The following is a 23,248-nucleotide window of genomic DNA, read 5'->3' as shown; positions in this document are numbered from 1 at the left end:
GTCGTCGCCCGCGAGAACGCCCAGCGGTCCAGAACAGAGGCTGGATGAGATGGTCGCCTCGATGCTGCCGACGGAACCTAAAGATTCAGGAAACGATGAACTTTACTGGAACGGATGATTATTAGTTGATAGAATGACTATTTAGTTTAAGACAATTAAAACGTTAAAAAATCATTTTTAAAGGAGTTAAATTTAACGATCTGATAAAAGTTTCTAAATTGTGCATATCAGGTGTGTTTCAAACTGTTCTCTGATCGCGACGAATAAAGGACAGAGAGACCGTCATCAGAATCAGTTGATTAGAATAATCCAAGACGTTGACACTTGTGTCGTTCACCCCCCCCCGATTTTTTTTTTTTTTTTTTTTGTGGAATTGTGCAAATACAAATATCGCACAAATTGACACATACTTTGGTGGATAATTCATCACTTTTTAACGTGTAAAATACTTGAACGTCAGAAAGTGTAATTTTATGAGATATCAGATACAACACCGAAACTCTTGAAATATTTAACATTTTATATATAGAGCGATACAATAAATAAAAAAATCAACTGTATATTAATTTTGTACAATTTTCAAACTACCGCGGCTGTCGATCGAAAGATGTGTTGCGATTAAATCCAGTTCGATTTTGCACTGTGCAAAACTATCGTGTCCCGTCTTCCTTACGTCGTCCTTAATGTCAATGTTGTCACGGGATGCTGAAAACCCCAGATCTCACCTGTACCGAGGGTATACGGCGACTCGGAGGTGTTAACCGCGTGATGATTCTGTAGAAACTCCATCTCTGCGAAATTTCCGACAGCGGCCTATCCCCTGGATGTACACCCCTGCACCCGCCTGTCCACCCTTCCTCTTCGCAACCCTCGGCCTCCTCTCCCTATGGAGACGCGCTGCTGTCGGTCCAACCCTCTCTGGTCGTCCTGGTAACGACGCGCAGCTTCACCGCGAACCGCCGTTCGCCATCGATGCTGTTTTTTTTTTTTTTTTTTTTTTGCTACACAAGGTAGATGTAAAAGTGAGTGTGGTGGGTGGTTAAGGAATATTTTGATTGTTTCGTTAAACGCGTGCCGTATCAATTTTATCAAATATATTGCGAAAATTATGGAAGAATTCACGAAATTCGATTGAGATTACGCATTTTCTATAAAAATTAGTTTTCTTTCGAAAAATAAAATTGACTTCGAAATGCATATTCTGATTTTATTGCTACATAAAAATATTGGTTTTGTCGTTGCAAAATTAAAGATCTTTTGGTCAAATCATTGAACTCGTAAATGGAAAAATTCGAGAATATACCGAAGTGAACTCAAGATTAAACTTCTTTGATCGTTGCATTTTTTGATATTTTGCGGGAATATTATTAAAAAAGATTAAATAAGTTTTTTTTTTCTATGAAAGTTGATTCTTATACGCCGCTGATTACGATATGACTAATTAAAATTACAACTATTGCAATCTTTTTCTGAACGAGGTATTAATTTATCATAAGGAAAGGGAGAGAGAGAGAGAGAGAGAGAGAGAGAGAGTCACATAGATTCGACAAGTCTGATATCATGTATCTTTTGAAGAAATAAGTTTAAGAGATAGAATTTCTCTGAAACTTTGTGATTGTTTCAATGTAACTGTTTTTTTATTGGAAAATAATTTTCTAATCACGTTTAATTACATGAGTTCATCAAACGCATGTTGCAAAGAGATTCTATTGGAGATAAGTACAATGAATTTTTAAAGTCTGCGAGAAGTTGGGGGTTAAATCATATACATTATGTATAATAATTATTAATACATATACATGTATTTTAATTTCTTATACGTAAAAAATTTTTTTTCTAATATAAAATGTCATTCTCTCTTTCTCTCTCTTTAATTTTCTGAAAATTCAAAATATCTGTAATAAATTTTTTTTTATTTTCCTTTAGGAGACTGAACATAAAAATATATAAAATTGTGCTGCTTGATATATATCGATCTTTTTAGTTTGATTTCCACGAGCTTTCCATTCTTAAATATAAAGCAACATTCTTTCTTTCTTCAAACTTTCTGTAAATTTCGTTTTGCATAAAATTGCAATACTCTTTTAGTATTAAGTGATTTGTATATGTATTATAAATTTATGTGATGAGCATGACACACTGTCGTAAAACCGGAAAGCGGCGAAAATCAAGCAGATGAATCGATGAATGACTTTTTATGAATGACCGAATGAAGAAGGAAAATGCACGTGCATACGGCTCGCTACGCGCGTATAGACGTACCTTTATGGCTTGGAAGACCTGCCAATCCCCGCTAGAGGCTTCTGTAGAAAACCTGTCGTCGGATATTCCCATTCACAACACCGCGATGCCTCCATCTTCCCATATGATCTTTTACATCAGCCAGTATTCTTCGGAATTTTTATTCTTACAGTCGATCTCGCTTTCTGCTTTAATCATCACAAAAAAATCACTCTCGCTTTTACCATATAGTATAGAGTTTCTTCAAAAATGAACTATACCAACACACTTTAACCGTGATACATATGTTTTAAGCAAAAGAAATATATTTCCTTTTTACTATATTTTGAATATTCGTGCGATTTTTTACAATATATTGTGTATTCTTGCAACATTCTCAAGAAAACTGAAATCTAAACAAAAATCTAAAATACCTATGGTTTAAACTAAATTAACTTGTTTATTATTTGTTGTTATATTTTAATTATTTAAATTAATATTTGTTCATTTTACAATTTTTATAAATTTTTCTCGCATTCTTCTAATTACAGTTTTAATTTGATCTTGGATCACGTGGAGATAATCACATTGCAATAATCTTTGTATTCTTAATGATATTAGAATTTATTCTTATCATCACTTGTTCTTCCAGCTGATTATCACTCCCAATTGAATTATTTTTGACGAGTTATTTGATCGAACTGATAAGTCTCACATTGTAGACGATTTTTCACTTTGAATCACTTATAAATTTTGAACAAATCAATTTCGAACAAGTAAAGTTTAACGCGACGGCGTGCGACTTTTGGAGACACTTACTGCCATGCTGGCGGGATGGCATGTCAATGTCTCTTGGCTAACTAGCGATCTACCACCTATCCTCCACCCATTCTCTCACCCCTTAAAGCGACTCACTAACTACGTACATACCATCCGCGACCCCACTCTACTGCTCTCTATCCCTTTTTTCCCTCCCCTGGTCTCTCTGTTTTCGTCTCTCTTTCTCTTCTTCGCCATTTCTTCTTCCACCAACCGATATACCATGTATCTCATCATTGGATCTTACGTATCCCTATACGTGAGTAAAAGTGACGTGCGAGGGCAGTGCAATGGCAGGACAGTATGTTGAATATTTTTTATCATTCTATAGAAATTATTCTAGAAAATCACATTTCTCTAATCAGAAATAGAAAAATCTTATCATACATGTATGGGAATGAGAAATTTTATATCAACTTTATACCTATCTTCAGATTTTAATAAGGAATACTTTTCATCATGTCCAGTTCAGTCTCGCCGCCACTGTGAATGTCGAATAACACGCGTTGTACGATGACACAGGATACTAATCGTTCATTCGGCGATCATCGATGATCGGCGATCTTCCTCGCGCTACGGTTATACCGATGATATGTCCTAGAGCTGTCTGGAGAAGGGAGGTATTATATTTTCTCGAGATACCATTACCGCGCGCCCCGATCACGGTGGTCCTGCTCTCCGATACCCTTCCCGAAATCATCGGCTTGTAATGCCTTCCTTTTCGTGGATATTGACCAGTCAACGGTGAACCCGTGTGCGAAAATACGCGTTCCTCTCGTTGCGCGAAGATCTTGTGTCACTTTCCTGAAAAATTTATTACTTTAACAACAATTCAATCTTATCGTGTATCTTCGACATAAGATTTAAAAAAACGTAAATTATGAAAATTAAAAAATGTTAAAAATTAATTTACATATAATCTAAGTTTATTTTATATCTAATATATATAAAGAGATACATTTTAATAAATAATATGAAAATATATTCTATATACATCCTTTTTATTCATCATTTAATATTTAATATTTTTTATATTTATTTTATATATATTATACAAATTTTAGGCATATATCTGCGCGCCTGTATATGTAAAATATTTTATATATATACTTGCACATACATTTTATTAAATAATATATATTAAATAAGAATAAAAAGATTTACACACATAATGTGAAATATGATTATTAATAATATAATAATATTATATCATAGAAATATGTTCCAATGGAATGTGTTTTTTATTTATAGGCATATATATATATACATAAAATTTATTATCAACTTGTGTTCTTCATCATTGACTATCACGAATGATGAATGTTCATCCGAATATCAAGTATCCATCGTAATCGCGAGTACCGAATGGCGAGAACAGACCGGACACCTGACTGCGTAGTTCCGATATGTGGACACAGGAAGAGGAAGTCAACCACACGAGCACGATGCATCACTAACACTACTATTATTGTACATCAGCAAGATGTGTGGGATCATGTTTTCGGTTAGCTTTTTTAAAATTTGTCATCGATATATACAGGGTGTTCTATCTGTTCAATTTTTTGTTTTCTCCAAAGTCTTGATTTTGTCCAAAAAGCAATAGTTTTAAGTGATTAGCAATTGCAAATTGGGGAATCCCCTGAAATTTATATTTTTATTAAGCTTAAATTACAAAAAAGCACACATTTCTTAATTTATTCAAATTTAACATTCTAAATTTTGTTTTATGTTTTGACCTTAATTTGAACCTTAATATGGTCTATTTTATACTAATTGCATCATTCTACATGTACAGTTAATTACAAGAATGACACAGAAAAAAAGAGAAAAAAGAGGGAGTTATACATGGATAGATCCAAGAAGACACGCCGTATATATAGAAAGTGAGTATTGACTTACACTTCCAACCGATTGTGGGCTATACGGTATTTACACAGGGCCTCATAGAAAATTGTCCTCTTTTCCTGCAGAATATACTATTCTGGAAAATTTTAACAAGTCTAGTTAATAACGGATGTACTATACTGGTTCGAGTTATTTAAGTATCAAAGTAAACAAGAAATGATTAAATAAAACCCATTTTAAAAATTATAGAGAATTATGGAATTTTTGTAAAAAAAACAGAAAAAAATTTTGCATAGAAATATGTACTTAACTATTTCATTCATCTTTTTTGCTCTCTATAAAAGATCAAATTATACATTAAGTTATAAATGAGAAAGAATTAAAAATCAAAATTAAGATTAAATTAAATGAGTTATAAAAGATTAAATCATTGAATTAAAATCTTTAATATAAAATAAAAAGGATTTGAAAGAAAAACAGTTTGAAACTTATTAGAAAAGTTCATTGAAGCATTAATGAAAGTTCTCTGAGATTGTTATTTCTATTTCGACCACGACCAGATAATTGTTAATTTTATTTACTGAACTCTATATATATAGAAAAATTTCATTGAAACACTTCATTGAAATTAAAGTTTACGGGTTCCCTTCTCGAGCGACTATTCAGTCGCCCTTTTCGCTCTTTCTCACCCCTTATTTGAGTCGCGAATCCGTAGAATACTGGTACAGTGGATAAAATCGACGGCAGGTACGATGTGGGGCCCTTTTAACGCACCTGTGTTTGCTCTCGCGACCGAAATCAAAGAGAGGCGATTAAGTACCATTACAAATCATGCAAACACCCGCGTGAATTCAATCGTTCTTTTGCTCCTACTTATGCGTATCTTTTTGCGATGACCACGTGCACACACGTACATGTGCACGTGTCATCATGCGAAGAGGAGTTCAAAGATCTAAGGAAACAACTCCTCTACGCTTTTTGCGTGTAAACATAGATGTAATTTATAATTCTTATTATGAAATTTGTTGGAATTATTAAAACTAAATATGATTATTAAAAAAGTAAAAAAGAAAAGAGGAAAAAAATATAAAAATAAGCTGAAAATAGATTCACGGGGGTATCAGATATACATTTGCCATGTCAGTGATTATACGTGCCAAAAATAACGGGCGTCTCGAGTTTCTTAATTTGGGAAAAGGATTAACGAAGAGAGGAAGCGGCTATGAACCGGCGGCGCATCTGCCTGCGAGGAGCCGGCTAAGAAAATAAGGAATCGTCGTCAAGATGATTATACAATATACGCCGTAACCGTTTCCCCGGGATTAGGATACGTCCAGCTCCCCTGATCCTATCATGGACGGTTCGTTCGAATAGCCGATTGAATTACACGCAGCGCGTGCCAGCCGGCCGCACGTCGGCTTGTACACGCTCCGTATACAGAGATGATAACCCAAGTACCTAATAAAGCCACAATTCTATCTCATTGAGATTCGAAAAGCGATAGAAAGATCTTGAATGATTGAGAATTTGTATTTGAAAATCCAACACGCTTACTATATTAATTAAATCTTGGTTAATTCTTATTTCCGTTTTTCCTTTAAAGAGACACATTCGAAAATCTGAATACGAAATATATCAATAATATCTTAATAAAAAATTTAAGAGGCTTATGTATATAAAAGAAAAAGAGCGCACAAAACAAGAAAATAAATTTTCATTTTAAATTCTCAATTTTCCATCTCCACCTATCTTGTGTGAAAAAAGGCTTCCTGATGTAAATTGATATAAATTCTTCACGCAATTATATATTGGGTTTTTTAAAGTTATTTATATCTACATAACATTGAAAAGGATGAAATATTACACGAGAAAAAAATACGCGAATAAAGAAATTTATTTTATTTATATATATTTTATATATTTTATTCGATAAGGTCATATCAAGGTCACATTGAATTTTTTAAATTGGAACCTCTATTTTTTATTGCATATTCTTACAGCCCTTGTCGAGATCTTTTCAAAATACTATAATAAAGTATCTTTTCATTAAGTATTTTTTGAGTTATTGTATATCTTAATATGACATATTTTGATATAAAAAATAAAATATCTCGTAAAATATTTTGTTTTCGATAATCTTACCGTAGTACTTTTATGTACAGAATAATGAGACAAATTAATTGGTATAAAAAACACAAATAATTATTTAAAAAAATACCTTGTAAATAATTACATACTTTTCCTTGAAAACAATTATTTTCTTTATAATAATAAATAATAATAATAAACGTGAAACATGCATAGAAATATAATATTTCTCCTTGTCGGAGAATATCGGACTCGATATCTCACGATGGAAAGAGAGTGAGTGTTTCCGTTATGTAATATTCGCAGAATTAATTAAGTAACCGTGATCAAAACGTTTATCGCAACCGCGCGGGGATAATCCGCAATCGTTTTGCCGACAAGATAGCCTGCTATCTTGTCAGATTGGATCTTTAATCATGAACGATTACCGCCTTTACTGTCATCTCCCGATGCGGTTTAATCACTCAATTGCGAGTGGCCGAAGCACAATCTGTTGCTATAGATTATGCACATATTTTGATTAAAAAGTGTCGCTATAATATAAATTAATATAATGCTGATGAAATTGAATGGAAAACTTTAAGGATATCTTAGATATATATATAATATACTCTACATAATTTTTTTTAAATATTAAGTTAAGACAATTCGAAATATAAGTTTAATAGAGATTGCTTCATTATTAGTTTCTGCTTTAGCTTCATTTATCCATTGAATAATCTATCAGTCACCATAGTCACCAGTATGATTCTGTGCGATATCGATTACCGAAAATTGCTTTGGAGCATTATAGTTCGCAAGAGAGGAGAGGAATATACAACAAACCCCCCAAGATGGCTGCTACCGGCTCGCGAGAACCGGCGCATATCGACGTTTGGCGTTTGCGAGGTTTCCCGTAGGTAAGCTCATCGGGAATTGCGGGTCTTCCCACCCCTACCGCTTTGCTACCACCCCTCGTCATCATCCTCGCCGTCGTCTTCTCACCCTGTGGCCATCTTCAAAACAAAGAAACACATGTAATCGAATTTTTTGCCCGAATGAGTGCGTAAATTAATACGCGATCCTTTGTCGAAATTGTGATTGTGCAGCTGCAACTACAAAAGCTCTCCCTCAAAAAGCTCCATCTGAAATAAAGATAGAGCTTTCGCGCAGCTATCCTTCTTTTCTTTATTTCTTTGAATTTTCATCATGTGAATATTGCCGAAAAGGCAAGATTAATTTTTAGTCAGTCGCGTATTTAATAGAAATTTTATACAATGCTTACATTTTATTCTTAATTGTTTTATAATTATATTGTACGTAATTCTCTGTCTCACATTATCTCATTATTACCCCATATAGCACAGAACGTTGTAGCAATATTGCAATGTTGCAGCAACATTGCAGCATTGCGGCAATGTTACAATGTTGCTGCAACGTTCTGTGTTGTATGGGACAATATCATAAAATAAAATTTAAGATAAAATTTGCTTATAAAAACATATATATTGCAAGAATATTTCGCAAGTCTATTGCAAGATAAATCAATATCCTACGATACTTTTGATTAAAACATGGTTTTTATTTTTATTCATTAAATATCCCAGACAGCATAAAAAGGCCAAAAGACATCTTAAAGATGTCTAAAGGACGATATAAGACATCTTTAAGTCAATTTTAGGGACATGTGTTGTCTGGGATATAACATGAACAATTTTTTAATGTTTTAGAGTGGATATGGAATTTACTTATATTGTAAAAATAAAAACAGAAAGATTTGATTACAGATATATAACGACGCGCGTGTCCAATTTATATTCTAATGAAAATATATATCGACCTATTTATTAAAACTACTTATTTTAAAATCAGTACACAGGGAACTAGAAAAATAAAAGGATATAGGAAATGTGTGGAACAAGAAAAGAAGTTTACAATATTTTATTATTTATAACACATTAATAAATTTTTTCTTAATAAATAATATTGCTTTCTGAAACTCTATTAAAGTCGGCAATAAGATCAATTGTAAGTTTCCTAATAAAAAATATATTGTAATAAATTCAACAACGTCCTTTTATTTCGAAAAATATTCGTTTTGCGTATCACAAAATATATATTCTATCTGTATAAATTTTATATTTAATTATAACCATATCACCTAAAGTGTGATTGTAAATTAGAGAACAATCTATAAAAGCAGTCGTATATTGATATACGTAAAATAAATTTTCCTTTTGCGATTTTATGATATACATTTTCTAAGTTATTTAAAAATATGTAATGTTGCGTCCACGCGATATTATTCTAAAAGTAGGAAAAATAATTTTCGCAACATGCAACCTTAAAAATATATATACATTCATATATGTATATCACACCATAATAATTTATCTATCATCTGTTTGATATCTATATCAATACTCTATATATGAAGTTTAATATATGTAATAGATATGAGATATAGAATTAGATACATACATTTCGCGAATGTGCGTAATATCTCGTTTCATATTCTATATTCACATACATATCTTTCATTTTGTTTATAATATAAAATTCTATAGATTGTGATTTTCAACTAATTCCCACGTAGGTATTTTCAGGGTGTATATCACGCAATTCCTGAAAAAAATAACAAAACGTTAAAAATTATAAAAAAATATGCATAGAAACTACTTACATGTCATTGTTTTTACATGAAATTTTTATAAATTTTCTATAGTAAAAGTTTTGATTTGAGAAGAATTCGAAATTGAAAAAAGAGAGATATTGTAATATATATGTATATATTGTGACTACATAGTATCTGAAAAAAATGTAAATTTAAGATTCTTTAAGAAAGAATAAATTATTTTTCATATATATAAAGTATGCAAGATATTTAACATACATGCAGCATGTGATAGTGGCTGGTCTTCGCATCTTCCTGCTCCGTTTCTTTTTTATTCGCTTCCCGATTTGGCGATATCGATAATGCAGCATTTATATCCAATGGTCCAAAGGTCCATCCACCTTCTCCATCAAATCTCAGCAACAATTTGTGATACTTAGCAAGCGACGCCACTCGATGAGTGATGGTCAACAAGGTAATTCCCTTCTTCTTCACAGTTTCGTACATAATTCCTTCGGCTTCGAGGCTGACGGCGCTCGTGCACTCGTCTAACAAAGCATATTGTGGAGCGTGATATAAGAGTCGTGTCATCGCAAGCCGCTGTTTCTCGCCACCCGATAGAGTGGAATCCCAATCGCCAAGAGCATCGAAACCCTCCGGTTCTCTCTCGACGATATTTCGTAGATCCACGTCATGTAGCAGCCCCAGCAGCTCTTCATCTGAACAATTCTTTGATCTGCAACAAAAGCACAACTCTTCAATTCGTATCCCGATCAAAAATTAAAGCGTGCTTATAAAAATATGTGAAAAGTGTACAAAAATATATAAAAGTGTAACGAAAAAAAAATATATATGTATATATATTATATGTATCTATTTTTTATTTATGTTATACTTATTTATAAGTTATATATAAAGATTGTAAAATAGAATATTATAAAATCCATTATAATATTTAATTATAATTTGGTTACTCACATATAATTTTATCTATTTTAATATAAATATAATAACTAATTTAATTTAATGTTAATGACTGTGTAGAATATAATGATTCTGTTCAATGTTTGCAACTAATTACACGCACTATTAAACATAATAACTTCGTAAAAAAAAATTATATCATCAATATGTTGATTAAACTTATACTGCTATCTGTGCTTCAATATAATAATTTAAGACTTTCTGTGTTTACTACAGTTTTAATCTTAATTTAATTATAAAAAATATATGTATGAGAACCTAGAATGTGCCGGGTAAATAATCTGGTCTCGAAGGCAACCAACAGTCATGTAGGGTTTCTGCGGAATATAAAATAGAGCAGGCCTGCTATGTTCAGATGAATTCCTTTCATTTGGTCTGATAAGAGTTCCATCATAGACGGGCCAGAGGCCGGAGATAATGCGGAAGAGAGAACTTTTGCCACAGCCATTGGGTCCAGTGATCAGAATGTGGTCACCTGGCTTTATCTGTAAACCGTAATAATAAATAAATTAATAAATAAAATACAACATAGAATAAAAGATAAATAACGAAAAAATAGAAATAAATATAGATATTACTATTACATATTTAAAATTTTATAATATATAAAAAAAAGAAAAAGAGAGCAAATATATATAATAAATTATATGCATATCTTTCTTGAGGTCTTAAATACTGGAACACGATGAGTTTCCGTGATTATGTAACACACACACACACACACACACGCACACGCACACGCACACGCACACGCACACGCACACGCACACGCACACGCACACGTATATATATATATATATATATGAAATAATTGACTACTTACGTGAACTGTTAAGCCGGGTACAATGACTTCGCAATTAGGCGTGACTATCGGCACGTTGATCAGGCTTATACTGCCATCCATACTTTCGCGAACAATTCCTAATAAACATATAATAAAATCATGTAAATGATATATGATAAAATTATGTAATCATATTTAAATTAAAAATTGAAAATTAATTTATACATTATAATAATAAAATTGCAATATTAAATTATTAAGATTAAAAGTAAATAAATGCAAACTCATGTGAAACCAAGTCTCATAGAGATTTCCGTTATCAATTTTTATTTTTTTATTCACTAAATATTCAAACAATCAAACTTTTACATGTTTAATTATTTTCTAATAAACAATGAACAATGATTAAAATCTTTTGAAGGTTAATCAGGATCGCGCCTGAGACTTTGTAAAAATAGATATTAATTAATTTAAACTGTGAATATATTGAAATATTTGTATAAATTTTAAGGAAATAAAATTATATAAAAGGATCAAAATTATTAAAAGTGTGAATTATAAGTATATCATAAAATTTTAATTCTAATATATATTGCATTTTAAAAATATATATAATAATAAACTAAATAATAGCTTTAAGAAATTAGAGTGATTAAAAATTATAATAAAATTAATTAAATATTTAATTAAATTTTGTTGCAATATGATATATCTATTTGAATTATTTAATTTACCTTTAATTACTGGTGTACCATTATCGAATTCGATTATTTTATCTGCAGGTTGTTGAGCGTTGCCATTTAAAAGGGCTCTCGATGGGCTACTGGTGACAATATTTCTTTTATATTTGCAGAGCGCAGCGTCTTTAAACACGTCCAACATTTCGCTGACGCGTGCCGCGTATCCCGCCAATGCGACTAATTCCTGTTTCAATATAAAAATTAGATTAATATATTCTCTTGGACGTATCTTTAAAATATATTTAACCTTGATGTTTATTCTTTTATTTTTTATAACGCACACCAAACAGGTTTAAAGAAATCAATAAGTACTAAGGTGCATACTTTATAAGATGACATCAGTCGTTCGACAGCATCTGCTCCGGAACTCAAGAGATTTTTCGAAGTGGTCAAATATCTCGTTCGTTCACTCACGCCACCTGATTAATAAATAATAAGCATTATCATTATTTTTATTTATAATGAAAAACATATAAACAAAATCTTTTATTGTTTCTGCACAGTGTATAGATATAGTAACAGTAGAGGCTCCTTAAAAATTTGTGGTATTCTTTATACACATACTTTCACAAACACTAATGTCGCATTTCCCTCTATATCATTATAATAGAGATCACGTGACAGTACACGCAGACGAGTTTCATATGCGTAATTGCCTTTGCGCAAGTGCACGGCAATTGAGCAGCTCGCACTATGAAAAGATACTTGTCAATTTCTGTTTTCCAACATCTTTCGTTTTTATAAAAATTAACGAGACTCTATTCTATAAAAAAATATACGTATATATAACGAGAAAAATTTATCAATCTAATTTATAAGTGATATGACATTGTTTTTTGTTTTCTTTATACGAGATATTCTACTCAGACATTGCGTTATCGTATACGCACCATCGCCGTCTGCGTTAATAATCCCGCTTCCCGATGATGTGGCCGTGTTGTAGAGCAACGGCATAGCAATAACGAAGAGTCCGGTGCCGGACCATACGTATTTCATGAGGAACTGCTCCAACATCACGTACCACAGTTTGACGGCGATAATACGCTGCAAGTGCGTCACCAAAGATTTATAAGCGGAGTTCAGGTAACGATGCTCTGTGTCGTGTCCCCCATAAAATGCAATTTCTTCTGCATGGGCACTGATTCGAGCGTGAGCTTCTCTTAACTTGCCACGTCGCGTTGCTTCTTCGGCAACTAGCTGGCCAAACTTTGGTGAAGTAAAACGCAAAACTTGTCCAGTTAAACCAATAACTGCTATCGCTAATAGTGGTCCTATAGAAAATAAAATACAATAATACCGACAATATAATAATAATAGCAATACGATAGAATCTCTTTATTCTATTGCTCGTTATTCTAAATCAACTCAGTAAATTGAAATTTCTCTTTCGCGCTGCTCTTCTACTATATACAATATTTGCATAACCACGTGACTATACATAGAAAGAGAAAAAAGAGTAAAAGATAAAGAGCGCATAAGGATATTTTCATTCTGTGTATGCGGTATTAGAGCATAGGTGTGGTTTCAGAATAGTCTCGTGGGAACTTTGTCTTGGGGATTCCGGAATAAAGAGATTCATATTTAACAATATAACATAACAATCTCACCTGGTATTGTCTTCGCACCCATTTTATGCGAGAACGAGATAAGGGCGATGCCGACTAAAGCACAGTCTAACAGCGGCTTGGTTAAACTAGAGTACAGGTGAGCTACGGAACTGGCTAGTTCGGACAAGTCATCCGTCAGTCTTTGCTCGGCACCGCCAAGTCTAGTGTCTAAAGCTGATACCCTATAGTAAGTCTGCTGACTCAGATACATCTTGTAAGCATGCTTTACCAGACGTTCCCTGCGCAAACAAATCCAAGAATTATATTTTATCTCACAATATTTAATTTTTTCTTTTTCTAGCATCCTACTTGTAGAGGCTCTTCTAAGTTGGAAACTAATTAAATATATACACATACAGGGCATTCCAGGTCAGGTCAATGAAACTCCAGGGTCTTATAGGAAATTGAATTTGGAACAAAAAAGTTTGGATAAACATAGGTCCGGAAACGCTTCGTTAAAAAGTTATAGCTAATAAACTTCGAAAAATCATGTTCTTTTGATAATTTTTAAAAATAACTTCAAAACCCTTCATTCATTTGAAAAAAGTAACAAAATAAATCTGACGGGTAATTAAATAATAAACTAAATTACATCAATTTCATCTAATTCTGATAAGGCGTTCAAAACAAAATAAGCCCAAAACAACGAAAAAAGCAGAAAATTGAAAAAACCACCTTTCGATGGTCTTTGTGTAAACACTACATTCGTAGTGCAAATATTGCAAATGCAAACATAAAAATGTTCTTATTAAATTTTGATCATGATTAATTACTTACAGAGAGTTTATTAGCTACAACTTTTTGACAAAGCGTTTCCAGACTTATGTTTATCCAAACTTTTTTGTTCCAAATACAATTTCCTACAAGACCCTGAAATTTCATTGATCTGATCTGAAACACCCTGTATATATAATATAATTATATATAAACAAAACCAATGTATATCATAAACTGTTAAATTATTTATTTGTTTTTTTCATCAACTACATAAAACGGCATTAGTATCATATATCAGGTCTACCGGAAAGTTCTGTCCGTTTTTGGAATAAAACAAAATACAAATTTTTATTACCGTCAATAAATTTTATTAAATAATCTAATTGCCATTATTATTAATGATTTCTTGCCAGCGTGAGGGCAATTTGTATATCCCATTTTCGAAAAATGTTTTATCTTTTAATGCGAAAAATTGAACCAGTGCTTGTTTGATATCTTCTTCATTTTTGAATTTTTTGCCCCTCAAAAAATTTTGTAAGGTCAAAAACAAGTGATAGTCGGAGGGTGCTAAGTCCGGGGAATATGGTGGATGCGACAGAATTTCCCAGCCTAGTTCTGCAATTTTTTGACGAGTCCCCAAAGCAGCATATGGCCTGGCATTATCATGATGCAGTATGATGTTCTTCCCATTGAACATCGCCGGCCTCTTTTCTTGGACTGCTGTATTTAAATTATCCAGTTGCTGACAATACTTCTCCGAATAATGGCAAATACATTATTTAATAAAGCTTATTGACGGTAATAAAAATTTGTATTTTGTTTTATTCCAAAAACGGACAGAACTTTCCGCGGTAGACCTAATATTTAAACAAACTTCAGATGATTTTTAAAGTGACAAAAAAGATGATGCTGTGACGAAATTTTTATAATCATATTTACTTCTTTCTTCTAAACCAGATAAAACTCCTCTCTTTTTAATCACAGTTAAAACATGGAGAAAAATATAATTTTAAGCTCCTCATGATATTGTAATAAATACAAAACTATTATAATATTATAATTACAAAAGAGTTCTGCATTACTATTAATTGTTAGATTATATATGTCTGAGAGCACACAAAATCTTGGCATAATTCTTGCGTTTTTGACGCAAGAAAGAGAAACCCAGTAAATACTGCTTGTTATAATAATCGCACTGAAATAATATAATATATATAAATTATATTATATATTAATATATGTAATACATTGCATGTGTTATTATGCAACGTTATAAGCTACTATAACAAAACACTTTGTATTCAAGTTAATACCACGGGTAGATATAAAACCTGCCAAGCCCTGATATTAAGATTAAAAATGTTCCGTGTATCTACTTCTATCAGTTAAAAAATTTCTGATATAATCTCCCAATAAGGGATTTAGAATATTAAACTGATTATTCGTGAAAATCGGACAGATGAATGAAATTATTCGTGCTGCGAAGCAAGAGACGTAAAATAAGACGTGAAGCAGATGTAAATATATTCAACTCTCATACATGTATAATAAAAATATAAATAAAATTTTGAATTTTATAAACTAAATAAATTATTTAAAAATATTTTAGTTACATTTTATTATTTATATATTTATTTATATATTATTGTAATAGGATCAATTCTTTGTATTATGAGATATACTACACCTATACATATAACATTCTTCTAACTGTTTATTGAGAAGATACGCCTTACACTATTGTACCGTTGTGTTATCAGTGGCGGGTTTCAAGATCCGCAAACCCCGAGCAAATTAATATCAACAGTTATTTTCAGCTGTATCGGGAAAAAGAGGACCAATTAAAGCCTGAGCGCAGATATTAATGCATAAATATTTATTTATATGTATGCGTGCATGTGTATGGCATTGAAGAAAAATTTTAAATCGATCGAAAAATTTGGTATAGATGTAAATAGAAAAAAGAAACAAACCTCGTTCTTTTCAAAAATTTTTTTTCAGATATTTAATATCTTTATATTTTGATTACTGCAAATTAATTTTTCATTACTTTTAACTTTTTAGATGATAGATTTGAATTGACCATTATTATTTTAAATGTAGCTCGCATTTTAATTGGCTATATAATTATGTAATTACTATTCTTAATTAGATAAAAAAAATTAATTAAAGATATAAGAACTTTAGTTTTTTTATTATATTGACCAAAAAATATAAAGAAAAATAATATTATATCTAAAAACAATAATAGGAAAAAACAAATTTTGTTTTTTTCTATGAAAAAAAACACGTTTTTTTCAAATGTTTTTAGAGTTTGGCATCTTGCAATCATAAGTGATATAAATATATTACGTTTCAGCTAGTTCTGATGCTCTTTTGGCCCTCCTCTTCGAATAGTGATTAATTTTATCGAAGAATTTTTTTTCACATTCTCTATCTTTTTAGCTGTACTTTTTGTGTGTATCTTGTTTATATTTTGTCTTCTCTCTATTTTTCCAAGCTCACAATTTCTCAACTTTCTGAATATATTTTATATCGTAGATAAAATAAATAGATAACGTGTAAGATAAGGTAGAGCTAGGATAAGCAATTTCCATTTTCATCTTAAAAAGATAAAAAAGGAAGGCGGTTGAAGGGATCTGAGAAAGGACTGGGTCATTCATCATTTATAATATATAAAATTTTAATTCATAGAACGTGAAGAAATAAATGATACTCCTTAAAGGGGACAGATATAGACACAGATTTAAATATAGTAGAATAAAGGTCCATTTACACTTATCCGTTCCGTTTCCGTAACATGCACGTCCGTGCACGGATGCTAGATTCGATTCTATATGATTAAATCTAATTTTTTTTTTTTTTTTTTAAATACAGGGTATCTATCCAAAGCTTGTAAAAAAATGTTCTAAGAATATCCTGATTTTCAGGTAATTTTTTCAAAATTCCAAGTAAAATTAGAGAATTCTAAAATAGAACTTTTTAAAATAAGTTTTTTTGTGTGCGTTTTCTAATGCTTTTCACTCATACAAAGGAAAAATAAACTATTTAAATTTTAAATATTAAATTTAAAAATGACTGAAAAGAACTGAATGACTTTTGTAAGATAAGCATTTTTCATTTGCATAATATTTTCATTTTCTATCATTAATTGTAAAAATTACAATAAAAAATGTGTACTTAGTATTGCGTATTCAGTATTTTTTTGCTATGACAATGAACATATAATCAAAGAGAGAAAGATATATATTTATAATATATTTGAAACATATAATTCACAATTAATGGCCGATCAGATTGCCGATACTTGCAATATAAGAATAAAATGATCAAAGAGAGAATTTTTGAAAAAATTCCCTGAGTTTGAATAAAATTCTATGAAAATTCCCTGATTTTTCAAGGTAAAAACGTAATCCCTGAGAATTCCAGGTTTTCTAGGTTTTTCTAGGCAGTAAACATCTTGAAATATAAACTTTTATATTACATTCTACAATCGCAGGAAACAAAATATAGATAAATCCATCCGTTTCAGCACAATCTATACTTTATTTCTTTCTTTTTTCTTTTTTTCTCTCTTTAAACTTGTTTCAATTGATATAAAATTGATAGATTAATTGAATTAATTATAATTCATTCTCATAGATAACTAAATTAAATTCGATTGATATAAAAATATTGATATAATTCATAGATAATTGAATTAAATTGAATTGATATAAAATATTGATATAATTCATAGACAGTTGAATTGAATTAAATTGATATAAAAAAATATTGATATAATTAATAGATAATTGAATTAAATTCAATTGATATAATATTGCTAAAATTCATAGATAATTGAATTAAAAGATATAATTTTAAAAGACGAATAAAATTTAAAATCGAATAAAATTTTATATGAGAGAAAAAAGACACAATTGGAAAAAAAGACACACTGAAACGATACACCTAAAAAGAACATTCATTCATCACGTGAAAAAGACGATGGAATGTGAAAAAAGCATGCCTCGCAAAACGCACTACTGCGTTCTGAAAAGAACGGATATAGACATCCCCACTCTCACATACGTTAAAGAAGTAGAAACGTAGATACAGCAGGAGCGTACCTAAAGCTAAGCGCCAGTCGGCATTCGAGGTATCTGATGGCGGAATTGACGAAGGTAGCGGGTAGAGCGATGGCGAACCATCGTCCGAGCATCAGGCCGAAGCCGCGTACGTCGCGCAAAACTATCCTCTTCACGATCTGACCCTCCAGCTCGGCCACGTAGACCGACAGGAAGGTCCTGGCCAACAACGTCAGCGTCGCGCACGCCAAAAGACCCATCTCTCGGCTTCGCCATCCCGGTACCATGATCCTCAGCAGCATGATCAGCTGTCGAAGAAAATCGCGATCCAATCCCACCGATGACCTTTGTTTTTCCCCATTGCCACTTCCGGTAGTCCTCTCTTTGTCGGGAGGATCGTTGCCGCTTCGGAGAACGGTACCGTTCTCGTTGGACCCTTTGGAATGACACTGGTCCTGGCCTCTCTTCCGGATGGATGATTTGAAACAGGCGAGGATGTGCGGATAGGTGAGCTTGAGGAGATAGAGGGCCGCGGCGGTGCCGGCGACGCCGCGCGTCAGCGTCTTCTGTCGCACGCCGTAGCGCGCGGACGCGCCGTCGATCAGCTTCGAGAACACCGACGACATTCTTCGTTGTCTTGGTGCCCCCGTTGAAGAAACGGACGAGTCTCAACGGATCTCAATAGCGCGCATCTCGCGCTACCGATGGAATCACGACGACGATAACGACGAGGAAGCATCTACGGCTCCACCGCACCGCTAAACTCTTCTCGGTGACTTCGCGCCCGGTCCACGCGCTTATTTTAGAAGCGCGATCGAGAGGCGCCTCACTCGATTGGATACGCGGGTTATGTGTTCAGAGCGCGCGCACGAATGACCGCTCGGGCCGGCCACCAGCTGGCGACTGATGCTTCACGCTTGACGCCCTGACGTTCGCAACGCTCACTGACGCCTGTGCTGACTGCTGACGCCTGACGTTTGCTCTCGCGCGATATACGCGACCTATGGAAGAACTAAACTCTCTCGTATCTCGCAGTTAGTATAGCTACGCTGTGTTGCACGAATAGTTATCTCCATGACGATTCCCCTCATTCTTTGCACTAGTAAGCGAATTAAAGTCTCTTATTTACTCAGTGGCGAGACGCAATCGTTCGATTTAACGACGCGATAAATGATTCATGAAATTCATGAATAAATTATTCCAGATTATTTTTTTTACGAGACTCTCTATAATCTCCCGTAAGAAAAAGAAAGAACCATTGAATAATCTTTTAAATTTCGAGAACTTTTTCAAGATGAAGAATTTTTAAAACCCTGAGGGAGAAAGAGAGACAGAGAGAGAGAGAGAGAGAGAGAGAGAGAGAGAGAGAGATTTTAAAAACTAACTCTCGCCCGTTAAATAGATTTATACATATTTATATTCTTTTTTACACATCTATTTAGATTCTTATATTTTTTGCTTAATTATCACACAACATTTATGTAAAAGCATTCTGCAAAACTGAAGCTTTTGTAAAAAAATATTTCATATGCAACGACTTATGTACAAGTAATACATTTATTACTTGTGTTTATTATGTTTCGCTTTATAGATTTTGTTTTATGCACACACATACGCACGCGCGCATACACATCTTTAAGTTTACTTCGTGATTTTTTGTTCATTTCAATATATATATCCTCAATAAATTTCTTTACTCTCTCTCTCTCATCTATTTCTCTCTATTATTCATATATTATATATATATTTTTAAATGTAATAAAAAAATGAAAAAATAAATACGATATCGATAAAAAGTCACGTGCTATTTTTATTCTAAAAAATCCGCTTCTTTTATTGAAAATTTATAGTTTTAAAATTAGTTGTTTGTTTTTTAATTACATACTTGATATTATTTTTTGTACATGTTTAAAATTTAATGAACAGAAAATAAGTGAATTCTATATTTATTACAATTAATGAGACTGAGAAGCTTTTGTAAAAAAATATTTCATATGCAACGACTTATGTACAAGTAATACATTTATTACTTGTGTTTATTATGTTTCGCTTTATAGATTTTGTTTTATGCACACACATACGCACGCGCGCATACACATCTTTAAGTTTACTTCGTGATTTTTTGTTCATTTCAATATATATATCCTCAATAAATTTCTTTACTCTCTCTCTCTCATCTATTTCTCTCTATTATTCATATATTATATATATATTTTTAAATGTAATAAAAAAATGAAAAAATAAATACGATATCGATAAAAAGTCACGTGCTATTTTTATTCTAAAAAATCCGCTTCTTTTATTGAAAATTTATAGTTTTAAAATTAGTTGTTTGTTTTTTAATTACATACTTGATATTATTTTTTGTACATGTTTAAAATTTAATGAATAGAAAATAAGTGAATTCTATATTTATTACAATTAATGTTTTTTTTTTTTAAATTATATTTTGTTACCCTTTTTACATGTGAAATAAGTGTAATGCGAATAAAAATTAATAAAATAAATAGAATACGCGAAACAAAAATGTATGAGGTTTGTTACACTTACTGCGAATGCAATTGCGTTCTTGCATGACGCTTTTAGTCGGATGTATTCAGTTTTTGTCTACTCATATCATGCTATTGCAAGGTCAATGCACCGCCCTGATTCATATCTAGCTGACTGTATCTTCCTTTTCCTTCTCATCATAATTCACTGCTTTACCGTGCAGTTGCTTCTTGTATATCTTGCCAAATCATAAATTACAATATATACATAATAAAACGATCGAACTGCGAAGAGAATATAAAAAAATAGATCTAATTAAATTTATATATTATACAGGGTGTTCCAGGTCAGATCAATGAAACTTTATGATCTTATAGGAAATTGAATTTGAAACAAAAAAGTTCCTATAAACATAGGTCCGGAAACGCTTTGTTAAAAAGTTATAGCTAATAAACTTCGAAAAATCACGGTTTTTTATGATTTTTAGAAATAACTTCAAAACCCTTCATTCATTTGAAAAAAGTAACGAAATAAATCTGATGAGTAATTAAATAACAAACTAAATTACATCTATCTCATTTAATTCTGATAAGGCGTTTAAAAGAAAAAATAAGCTTAAAATAACGAAAAAAACAGAAACTTAAAAAACCACTTTTCGATGGTCTTTGTGTAAACACTACATTCGTAGTGCAAATATTGCACAAATACAAATATAAAAATGTTCTTATTACATTTTGATCATAACTAATAACTTACAGACAGTTTATTAGCTATAACTTTTTAACGAAGCGTATCCGGACTTATGTTTATACGAATTTTTTTGTTCCAAATTCAATTTCCTGTAAGACTCTTATTGACTTGACCTGGAACACTTTGTATATAATTAATACATATTAAAAGAGATAATATAAATTACAAAAGGTGCTCTGTCACAGTTTTGATATTGAAAAAGATTAAAAAATATTATTAATCTTTATGCAATTTTATAATTATAATATTTTTTAATTATTGAGATCTCGATTTAAACGAAATGATTGTCGAGATTAGATTATATTCTATTAATAAATAATAATAATAATAATAATCTTTTTCTTTTAACACACTTTGCGTGAATAAATAAAATATAAAATAAATAATATACATTAATATCTATAATATATAAATAATATGTAAAATGTTTTCCTTAAATTATCAATGCGAAAACAGTCGCAAACTGGCTATTGTCGCGATAATGTAGCAATATTTGTATTATCTAATAAGCTCCACTTTGACCTTTTATATCAGTAGTGGAATTTATTGCTACTGTCGAGACGAGATCCATTAGCATATTGTATTCTTCATTATTTCAATATATTTATTCATAAATCTCGAAGATAGAAACACATATATCGTGCGAAGAAAATAAGCAATTATGGAAGCTTCATCGCCTCGTTAATTTTGTTTTTATATAAAACACGCAAAATTTGAAATATTTATATTTAATTATCTATTTTATTACCGTCTAAGAAACTCGGGAAATTATTTGCTCTTGTAATATCCTACTCTTAACGATCATTATCCGTGATCAAATCGTAAAATACATGTTGCGTATTTAATATCTATAAAAAATGCCTATTATTGTCATCCTTAATAATATTTTTTATTATTCATATAAGACTCGAAGACTTACGTGAGCTGCTTATAAATGTCCTCTATCACATGATAAATCGATAATGTTGTTCGCTTCGATCTTACACAATCTACGCAAATGTCTTGACAGAATATTGTCAACTCATCAATTGTTTAATATTTATATATATCATGATGACTATCATAACGAGTGCTTTTTTTGGTTCATCAACTTTTTCTATAGAAAAAAAATATTGATATTAATTTCTAACTCAAATATGTATGCTAAATTTTACATATTGCATAACGCAAATATTATTATTAATTTAACTACGCGCTCGGGGCATTTTGGTCCATCATTATCTAAAGTATAATTTGCAATCGCAAAATATATGCTTTAAAACAGTATAGCAATTATAATTTTATATAATAATTTATCTTGACATCGTTTTTGTTACAATAAAAATAATTAGCTTTTGCTGTAACGATTCTATCTCCATCTATTATATAATATAATTATTATCTAGCTACGTGTTCTAGCTATTTACTATGCAAGAATATATCAGCGAACTGATACCGCAATGCAAATTTGCGTGTTCAAACAAATTCATTGATACAAAAGACAAATGACAATAACATGGTAATGCGATCGAAGAGCCATTGTATGCAATTGTTTACTTAGTATC

At 31.5% G+C, this 23,248-nt stretch overlaps 2 protein-coding genes across 2 annotated transcripts in view; both read right to left on the bottom strand.

Annotated features, from left to right (window-relative positions):
• Window positions 1-937, bottom strand: part of LOC115233349 (protein glass-like) — an 8,667-nt gene extending 7,730 nt beyond the window's left edge. The window contains exons 1-2 of the mRNA XM_029803702.1: window positions 726-937; window positions 17-77 (exon numbers count right to left, since the gene is read on the bottom strand). Of these exons, the coding sequence (XP_029659562.1) occupies window positions 17-77; window positions 726-789 (125 nt within the window). The 5' untranslated portion in view covers window positions 790-937. The remainder of the gene's footprint in view (window positions 1-16; window positions 78-725) is intronic.
• A 7,940-nt stretch (window positions 938-8,877) lies between these two features.
• On the bottom strand, window positions 8,878-19,640 carry LOC115233347 (ATP-binding cassette sub-family D member). The gene is made up of 9 exons (XM_029803701.1): window positions 18,507-19,640; window positions 13,681-13,919; window positions 12,964-13,344; window positions 12,398-12,492; window positions 12,068-12,257; window positions 11,373-11,470; window positions 10,808-11,034; window positions 9,845-10,301; window positions 8,878-9,576 (listed from the first exon to the last, which is right to left on the bottom strand). Exons 1-9 carry the CDS (start codon window positions 19,088-19,090, stop codon window positions 9,529-9,531), a joined length of 2,319 nt encoding a protein of 772 aa, XP_029659561.1. The 5' UTR covers window positions 19,091-19,640; the 3' UTR covers window positions 8,878-9,528.
• Between the last annotated feature and the right edge of the window lie 3,608 nt (window positions 19,641-23,248).

The sequence above is a fragment of the Formica exsecta genome, unplaced genomic scaffold, assembly GCF_003651465.1.
Source record: "Formica exsecta isolate Colony F162 unplaced genomic scaffold, ASM365146v1 scaffold172, whole genome shotgun sequence".
NCBI classification, from domain to species: Eukaryota; Metazoa; Arthropoda; class Insecta; order Hymenoptera; family Formicidae; genus Formica; species Formica exsecta.
This window is presented reverse-complemented; position numbering and strand designations above follow the sequence as displayed.

Excerpts from the sequence above, each read along its gene's own strand:
- LOC115233347 (XM_029803701.1), bottom strand. The coding sequence starts at position 19,090 with ATGTCGTCGGTGTTCTCGAAGCTGATCGACGGCGCGTCCGCGCGCTAC. Across the intron at positions 11,035-11,372 it reads TACCCGGCTTAACAGTTCAC|ATAAAGCCAGGTGACCACAT; the intron begins GTAAGTAGTCAA and ends TACGGTTTACAG. Across the intron at positions 9,577-9,844 it reads GCCACTATCACATGCTGCAT|GAATTGCGTGATATACACCC; the intron begins GTATGTTAAATA and ends TATTTTTTTCAG.